Source organism: Trichechus manatus, unplaced genomic scaffold (genome assembly GCF_000243295.1).
Source record: "Trichechus manatus latirostris isolate Lorelei unplaced genomic scaffold, TriManLat1.0 scaffold00023, whole genome shotgun sequence".
NCBI classification, from domain to species: domain Eukaryota; kingdom Metazoa; phylum Chordata; class Mammalia; order Sirenia; family Trichechidae; genus Trichechus; species Trichechus manatus.
The window spans coordinates 10669298-10677980 of NW_004443959.1; the positions used below are offsets into that span (position 1 = coordinate 10669298).

Genomic DNA, 8683 nt, shown 5'->3' on the forward strand with positions numbered 1-8683 from the left:
GCATCAGGGAGGCCCCGGAACTTGGAGAGAGATGGATTGAATCTTGCCTCCGCCACTTACTTCCTATGTGATCTTGGGCAAGTTACATAAACTTTTCAAACCTCAGGTTCAAAAATGATGATGATAATGATGTATATATCATAGTCATGTCATGGGGATTAAATGAGATAGTTAATACAAACTAGTTGGCACACTGCCTAATGCAGAGTAAGTGCTCCACAAATAAGAGCAGGTGTCAGTAAAAAAAGTGATACTGTTTCCACAAAACACACATACAAACCAGGTTTGTTTCCTCAAGGAAACAGCATGAATATAGTCTTTCTTTTGATCTGGGTGTTTGGAATGTAAAGCATGGGGGGAAATATAGGCAACCCCTGGATGGTACAAGTGGTTAAACACTCAACTACTAACCAAAAGGTTGGCGGTTCGAACACACCCAGAGGCACCTCAGAAGAAAGGCCTGGTGATCTGTTTCTGAAAGGTTACAGCCATGAAAACCCTATGGAGCAGCTCTACTCTGCACACATGGGATCACCATGAGTTAGAATAGACTTGACGGCAACTGGTTTGGTTTGGTTTGGCCACAGATCAGTACGGAATGAAAGGTTGAACCTATATTTAGCTTAATGCCCAAAAAACTCACCTGAGTTATTGTTAACCATTACATGTTTGAGGCAAGGTTGAATCCAAATTTAGAATTAATCACCCCATGATCTGTGCTCTTGTGGTACATTCTTTATACCTGTGTGGTGCACACACTTTAACGTGTATGATACTCAGTTGTAGCTGAAGCGTCTCTCCCACCACTGGATCTGCTTATGCTAATCTTACACCAGCAGTGTGTGCTCAGTGTTTGCTGCACTCTAAGATCCATTTGTATGTCATCTCAATGGATGATAAGAAAATCTTAGGTGGGCTTGAAGTTAGAATTGGAATCGGAAGGGACTTGGGAAGTGATTTAGAGTTTGGGCTTCTATCTAATACAGGAATATCTTCTACAGCATCCCTGGCACATGGCCCTTGGGCCTCTGCTGGAACATTTCTAGGGACGGAAACTCAATACTTACAAAGCATCTGACCTACTCAAGTGTATTTATTCATTAACTCGGTACATATATATTGATCACTTAGCACGTGCTAGGAATGGTGGTAGACCCTGGGATACAGCAGCAAACTAGGCAGACCCGAGCCATTGCTACTTGCTTTCTGCCAGTTAACCTGGACAGGTGTCATCACAAGCGTCCCTAAAGGTAGAAGCGGGAGGCAGAAGGGTCAGTGTTAGAGTGATGCAGTGTGAGAAAGACTTGATGGGCCACTGCTGGCTTTGAAGATGGAAGGGGCCACCAGCCAAGGAATGCAAGTGATCCTAGAAGCTGGAAAAGGTAAGGCAACAATTTGTCCTCTAGCGTCTCCAGAAAAAATACAGCCCTGCCAACACCATGATTTTAGCCCAGTGAGACCCAGTTCAGACTTCTGGCCTCCAGAACTGTAAGATGATACATTTGTGTTGTTTCAAGCCACCAAGTTAGTGGTAATTTTTTACAGCAGCAATAAGAAACGAATACACTGGGTGACATCTTTTCTTGTAACATGTGTCAGATAGTAATTCTCCACGTCCACATGTCCAGAGGTGAAAACCAGACCACAGGGAGTGAGGAATCTGTGAGGTGGCAGGTCCTGAAGGCTTCCAGCCTAATCTACCAGCATGGAAATGACTTATCGATGCTGCACTCGGAAAAAGCAATGTCCTTTACACCTCTCTTCTAGATAACCTGTAACCTCCCCAATTAGACCATTTCCTTATAGGCTAGGGAAATGGACACAGCAGATGGCTGTCCTCTGGGCTCTGGAAGGCTGTTCAGTGCAGTTAAACAAATGGATCTGGTGCCCATGGTAGGCAAAGCACTGGCTGGAGGAAGGAGATGTGAGGTCCCATCTCTGGCCCCAAGAAGATTTCGCTTCAGTAGGGAACAGGCGTGTGCACAGATCATCCTAAAACAAGATGGTGTCAGGGATGCAATCACAGCCCATTGTAGAGCTCCTGAGAGGGAAACTGGTTTTGACTGGGAAGTAGGGGAAGGCATCTGGAGAGGCTGCATGAGAGCCCACTTTCACCTCTTACTCCATTAACATCACATTGGAGGTCCTGGTTCATGTTATTAAGCAGTTAAGAAATAAATAAAAATAGATTAAACAAAAATTTAAGGAAACAGAAGGGAAAGCGTCTGACTTTCATTTGATTTCACAATTCATTTATCTCCGCAATTCAATCATAATCTCTTTGAGGTCTCAGATTGTATCTGATACATTTTTAAAAATCCAGGATACCATCTCGTAGAGTTAGGGTAGGAACTAATCTGCACACGGAAATCCTATGTTATGGAGTAGTGAAAATGAAACGGGATCCATATGTGGAAACGATTGTACAACGCTAGAGCGGACAAATGCTAGAGATGTGGTATTTCACAACACCATCATTCATTTGTTAAGGCTGCGTTTCCCCCGTGCTTACTGCCCTCACTCCCGCGGTGAACGCCTGTTTGTGAGCTGCCTTCTTCCCACTAGCCAGAGGGTGGCGCCCGGCCTCCACCAGCCGCGCAATCCCGCTAATGCGAGCGCAGCCTCCCAAAGTCCAACTCCAAAACGTGCTACGTTTACTTTGATGCTTTTGCTTTGGGTCGTTGTCAAAATATTGTAAACAGTGCATTGCTTCCAGTGACCATGCAGGAGCTTGAAAGGGCCCTGCCCCCGCCATGCTGTCCCACACTGTTTTCCCCGGAAAATCAAAAAACCCGAGCAGGCTCTGGCCCTTGCAGAAGACCCACCATCAGACAGACCCCCTCACGCCCATCCGTGAAAACCACGTCTGGCTCCCCTTCACCAAACAGCCCGTAGGTGTCACGGCGATTGAGGGGGGCAGACGGAGCGGGTGGTTTCTGCTACTCGCCCTTGCACCCCATCACCCCCACTGTCCCCGCAAGGCAAGGACAGGGAAAAAGCGACCTACTCCCGGTGTTTCCCGCCCTTGCCCCGCTAGGGGCTCTGCCTTCCGTGGAGGATAACGGGTCATTGACGGATGGCTCCTGCGTGCAGGGCTCTGGGTGCAGGTGACAACAGGTAGCGGGGACTTCAGCTAACAGCTCTGAAAACAGATCTGCGTGAGATGAACTGCGTACCCCGGGTGGCCTGGGGCTGGTTTACCGTCCCAGTGCCGCAGCCAGAGCCCCCCGCTTCCCTCTGAGAATATGAATATTAACAACAACGACACCCTTATGTAATGCTTTCCAGACCAAAGCTGTGTTCACCTAGGGGTCCCATGTTACCCTCACCACCCACCCCCGGACGGGGGAGGGCCGCGTGCACCTCTGCCAGCCCTCTCAGCAGGGGCTCAAATGTCCAGAGCACTGGGCTGAGTTGCCCGAGCAGCCGCGGCTTCAGGCCTCCATTCCCCCGACCTGCTGCACCTTCTCAGGAAGCACCAAAGCTAGGAAGGTCGGGTGCTGGGGCCGCGGCGCGGGCCGGAGGAGCCAAGGGCGAGCCGTGGCACCGCAGAAGCCGCTTCTGCTCCGACTGCGCGGCGCGGCCGACAGAGGGAGCCGGGCGTCCGGGAATTGCCCGCGGCTCCCGCAGTCCCAGCGCGGCGAGCCGGGTCCTCCCCACTTGGCGCCCCGGCCGCGCTCCAGGGGTTGGGAACTCGGGGAGGCCGGCCTTCCCCCAGTCGCCTGCTCACTGCAGCCCGCGCTCGGCGGGTGATGGATTTGGTGCCTGGGGCTGGGAAACGCTGCCGCCGGTGCAGACTCGGTGGCGCCACCCACACACCTGCTGGGGCCGGAGAAAGCGGCCCAAGGTGAGGCAGCCCCCGCGCGGGTCTGACCCGCTTCCTTCCCCAGTTCTCAGCCACCTCAGACCAGCTTTCCAGAACCTCCCCGCAAAGAATGTTAAAAAATACATCTATATTAAATATGTATTTTAAAGCAGCGTCCAACTTTTGCCGCATGAGGGTAGCAATGGAAATAGTTAATACTTTTTCTATGACTTGCAAGGTCTTTCCCCTCCGCCTCCCACTTTTCCTTCCCCAGGGCAGTCCAGCGGCAGCAGTCAAGGGTGAAGGGCGATTTCATAGTCACCTATCTTGGAAAGCGAGCCCAGCCTAAGTCGCTGTCTCCTCGAGGCCTAAGCGAATCACAGGCTGAAGGAAATAAAGACGACTTTGGGAGGCCTTCAAAGGCTTCAAGAATTTAGGGCCATATCGCAACTTAATTCCAGTGGACAAACAAGTAACTCAGAACAGCCCAAGTGTTAGCAGCAGCCGAGAGGACTTTTTGCCCTTCTTCTAAATCTTAAGTCACGTTCTGAGTCCTGCAGTCTTTTTCCTCCTGATTTTCATTTACTCCAGGTAAGCGTCCTACCCACTAAAATAAGCAGTGTTTCCCTACTCCACATTTATTTTCAATGGTCTGTTCCCTAGGATTCTAAGTGGTCACCATAATCTACAGCCCTGGTTTTAAACTCAGCCTCAAGGTACAGAACTAATAGCTCTCCCTTAAAGATTCAGAGAAACTTCTGTTCATAGCCTTCCAAGTCCTGGTCAACGCTGCTAAAAAGCTGCATCAGTCCGTGGCCCCAAAGTGGTAGCGGCCACTCATCTAAGAAAGCTCTTTTTTCTACACACTAGACCAAAGGCTTAGCGGCTAAAGAGGTGGCGAAGAGATGAGGGAGAAACGGTTGAATAAAAGATAGGAGACAGACTTAAAAATCATCCAGAATGCAGGCATTGACTTCAGACATGTTTTATTATAATCTTATACAGTCTACATAAATTTGAACTTGTATTTATTTGGGTTCAGTTATAACATAGCATAATAAAAATCAAAGCACTGGTCCTCTGAAATAAAGCAGGCAATCACCATTCAATAAACACACTTGATTTATTTTGTATAAAAGGGTTAAGTTTACAACTAAACTTTTATAAAAAGTTTAGCATAAGTACATCATTACACTTTTTTTTGCAGAAATACACATCTCTGCCACTATACAAGAAAACTCTAATTAAAGAGTTCACAAGGTTTCACTCAATATATATATATTTATATATAAATATATACACAGCATTCAGTAGGCTCGTGTCAAAAAGGTAGTTTCTGACCAAAAGACTTCATTTAAGTAACCGAATACTGGATCCTTCTGGTATTCACGCTCCACCTTTGAAAAAAGGCAAAGTCTGCTTAAATTGGGCAATTCCTTGTGATTTTAACGTTTTCGCTCCCCATGGTGGGAATAGTATATAAAGAAATCCTTCCAACTGCAGAAAGGGCATTTAAAAGTCTTTTTCATAAATAACTATTATCAGTCCAGGTCAGAGCACACCTTGGGGAAGATGATAGTTTTCCTTCTTTTTTTAAAGGTCCATTCAATTTGTTGTTGTCCTCCCCTGTGAAATGGTTGAAAAACTAAGTTCAGCGCCTTAAAAGGTCCTGTGGATTTGTTGTTGTGCAAAGAAAGTCATGAACACCTGCAAAAGATTGGGAGAGAAAGACATGTTTAGGAGAATAACCCAAGGGCAAAGAGGTGGGCAGGCTGGCGCCAGGAGAAGCCACAGTTTGAACATTTACCTAAACACTCCAAGATTGGGCAAACCCTGGCGTCCAGATGCAACACACATATTTGGCCTGGACATCGCAAATTAAACATTAAAATAGCAGAGGCTCAAGGGAAAAACTTCTCAACGCAATCTCTTATTTGGATCTGCAAACGCAGTACTCAGAGGCGCCAGTCTGCTTCTTGTGATAATTATTTGATTGAAAACAGCCCTTTAGTTAACAGATAGTGAAGAGGGGATCCCACATCACAGGGTTTAAGGGACAGGGTAGCAACCCTCAGCTAGCTGAAATCCCAGAGGACTCTAGTTTTAGGAAAGGAGGATCACTACGGAATTTGTGATGATAAGATTAATTACCGTGGAGATTAGTACCTCGTAGTACCAAGAAAGAGTAGAAAATAGCCTGGACGTTAAATGTACTACAGAAGCCAATACGCATTTCCTCCGCCACATTCATAGTAAGTTACTGGCATCATTTTCTTTTTTTAAATGAAAATATTTTGTGATGTGAGTAGCCAGAACCAGAAGCCCCTTCATGTCTAATAAAACAATGCACTACGTGTGATACAACGAAGTATAACATTCATTTACTAAACCAAAAATTTTATAAATACAAGTACCCTCACACAAGCAAATGAAAAACACACACGAGCCTGCACACACACTAAGAGGTAGTCTGACTAACGGAAGGCACCAGCAAATACTCACCATTTATTCAGCCACAAAGTGCTTTGCTGTCATTTGACATTAACTCAGAAGGAAATTCAGAAGCCTGCAAGATAAAGAGGATAAAAAGCACAATATTAGACACCTCAAGGAGACTTTTAATAGTAGTCCATAAAACACCACGTTCCATTTACACACGTTTATGCTACATTTTAGACTCAGACAGATCATTGACATGTCAGAACTTAGCAATTTCACGCACAGCTCAAGCTACAGATTTTTAAGAAAATAAAAGTTAATTAGCTGATCTTCAAATTACGGTCTACAGCCGTCTCGACAACGGACCTATTAGTGACAGACCAGATCGTCGCTGGGAGGTGCGGGCAGTGGAGCTGAGGGCACCGAGAGCAAGGCTCACCTGTAAGGACAAGATACTGATGTCCGTGTTTAAGGTAGTCAGCGGCGTCCTGGAAGACTGGTTTTGCCCCGGTCTCTGGTGGTGGAGGCTGACAATAGTGGGGTGCGAATCCAGGGCGATCTGCAGGTCCAAGATGTAATCGATGACGTGCTGCAGGATTTCCATCTTGCTCACCTTCTTGTTCTGGGGGATGCTGGGCACCAGCTCCTTGAGCTTTGAGTAACAGTCGTTCATGTTGTACAGCAGGCTCATCGGGTCATCCACCGGGGTTTTGCTCCGGGAAATGCCCAGGTTGTGGTCCGAAAAGCTGTTTTTCCTAACAGACCTCACTGGACTGAACGCTTTCATGTTGAATGCGGGTGTAAAGAAAGACTAGGAAGGGAGCGAACTGCCCTGGAGCTCAAGCCACCTCCGCCGACTGCTGAGCTACCACTACTCTGCAAAGAGCTCGACTCAGAATGAAGCCGTGAGTCTGGCGGGGCGGCTTTTATCAGCATTCACCAGGGCGACACAATCGGGCTTCCCTTTGTTCCTATTGGTAAGAAGCCGTATGTCCATCAGGCCGATCGAGCGCCCCCATTGGCAGGCGCGGGAGCTGGTCGAGCGTTCGGGCCTTCCGCGTTCACAACCAATCCCCGTGGGGTGGGCGGGGCGGAGCCTACCGGGGCGGTAAATAGAGTACAGTACGCGCGGAGCCCGGGAGGCGCGGGGCTGCCGGCGCGGGGGAGGGGCGCAGAGAATTAGAGTGTGCGTTTTTAATTCTGATTTTCCAATGGTGAGGTAAGGCCGAATCCCACAACTCCAGCAGTACCCTCGCCTTAAGTGTGTGCCACAAACGGGCCTTTCCATACCGTTGAGCTTACAACAGCGACACGAGAGTTCAGGAGAGCATTGGGAAATCCACATTTCATTGCAACCCACGGAATATCATTAAGATAACAAGCATTTCAAAAGAAAGTGAAAATGCAAGTAAGTTCCCTAGCGAAAAGTATAGAAAAGAAGTAAAAGCTTTTTTTTTTTTTATAAAAAAAAAAAAGGCCCCCATGCATTCAGGGACAGGTTGCGTGTGGGATTTTGCGAACTGGAGCAAAGCGGGAGGAGTTATTGTAAAAAGCAGTAAAATTATTTATTGTAAACTGTGCCTTTAACACTGATGGCTAAGGAGCTCCAGCAGGACTGACACTTTCGTGCTCCTTTTCAAGAACAGAACAGGACTATTTTAATGATCCTATTAATCGGAAATCATTAGGATAATTTGCATACTGGAACTACATTTACATACATTGCCCTTGAAAGGCTGCTGGTCTCTGCTATAGGTGTAGGTGGCAAAATAATGTGATTAATTATGCACAAATAATGATTTCTGGTGTCACATTCTTGCACCTATAGTATTTCTAAAGCCTTGTGACACGTAGGTAGCTCTAGCTATTGATCGGCATTCTCACACTATTTTCTTTAATTGTCATGTATGAGGTTCTGGACCTTCTCAGCACTACTACTGAAGTAGTACGCTTCGTTTGTTTTTGCTGTAAATCCTAACTTAAGAGCTCATTCTTTCAGCCTAAATAAAAGTTTGCAGTTATTTACTCTAATATTTTTTAGTTAATTCACACATTAATTCTACCTTAACTGAAGACCACAGTAAATTGTGTTTTGAAAATCATAGCCCTCTAAAATATGACACACTGGAAAATCCCAGAAAATGGAATATTCATTAAGTATCTTGTTTACTTTTTGTCATAATCTTCATCTCCTTGGCATTTAAGAAAAAGGAAGAGGGCAGAATTGGAGACTGAAAGCAAAGCTCAATAATGAGGAAACAGTATTTTGTCCTTAACACTTAATGATTCATTCCTCAGCTGGTGGGCAAGGCGGTCTCTGATGGCCCAACCCCAGCCCGCGGGCGCCCGGGGCTTTTAAGACAGCGTACCTGGTGGTGCTGAGGCTGATGCCCCTTTTGGAGGATGTAGATGCACGGCTCCCTCTAAGGAGAGTTAATA

General features: G+C 46.6%; 1 protein-coding gene across 1 annotated transcript; it reads right to left on the bottom strand.

Moving 5' to 3' along the window:
* Positions 1 to 4774: 4774 nt before the first annotated feature.
* On the bottom strand, positions 4775 to 7216 carry ID2 (inhibitor of DNA binding 2). The gene is made up of 3 exons (XM_004373080.1): positions 6684 to 7216; positions 6308 to 6371; positions 4775 to 5512 (listed from the first exon to the last, which is right to left on the bottom strand). Exons 1-2 carry the CDS (start codon positions 7029 to 7031, stop codon positions 6315 to 6317), a joined length of 405 nt encoding a protein of 134 aa, XP_004373137.1. The 5' UTR covers positions 7032 to 7216; the 3' UTR covers positions 4775 to 5512; positions 6308 to 6314.
* Between the last annotated feature and the right edge of the window lie 1467 nt (positions 7217 to 8683).

What these genes read in the sequence shown, in the direction of transcription:
- ID2 (XM_004373080.1), bottom strand. Translation starts at nt 7,031, where the DNA reads ATGAAAGCGTTCAGTCCAGTGAGGTCTGTTAGGAAAAACAGCTTTTCG. An exon ending in TCAGTATCTTGTCCTTACAG is followed by an intron (nt 6,372 to 6,683) that starts GTGAGCCTTGCT and finishes TTTATCTTGCAG; the next exon opens with GCTTCTGAATTTCCTTCTGA.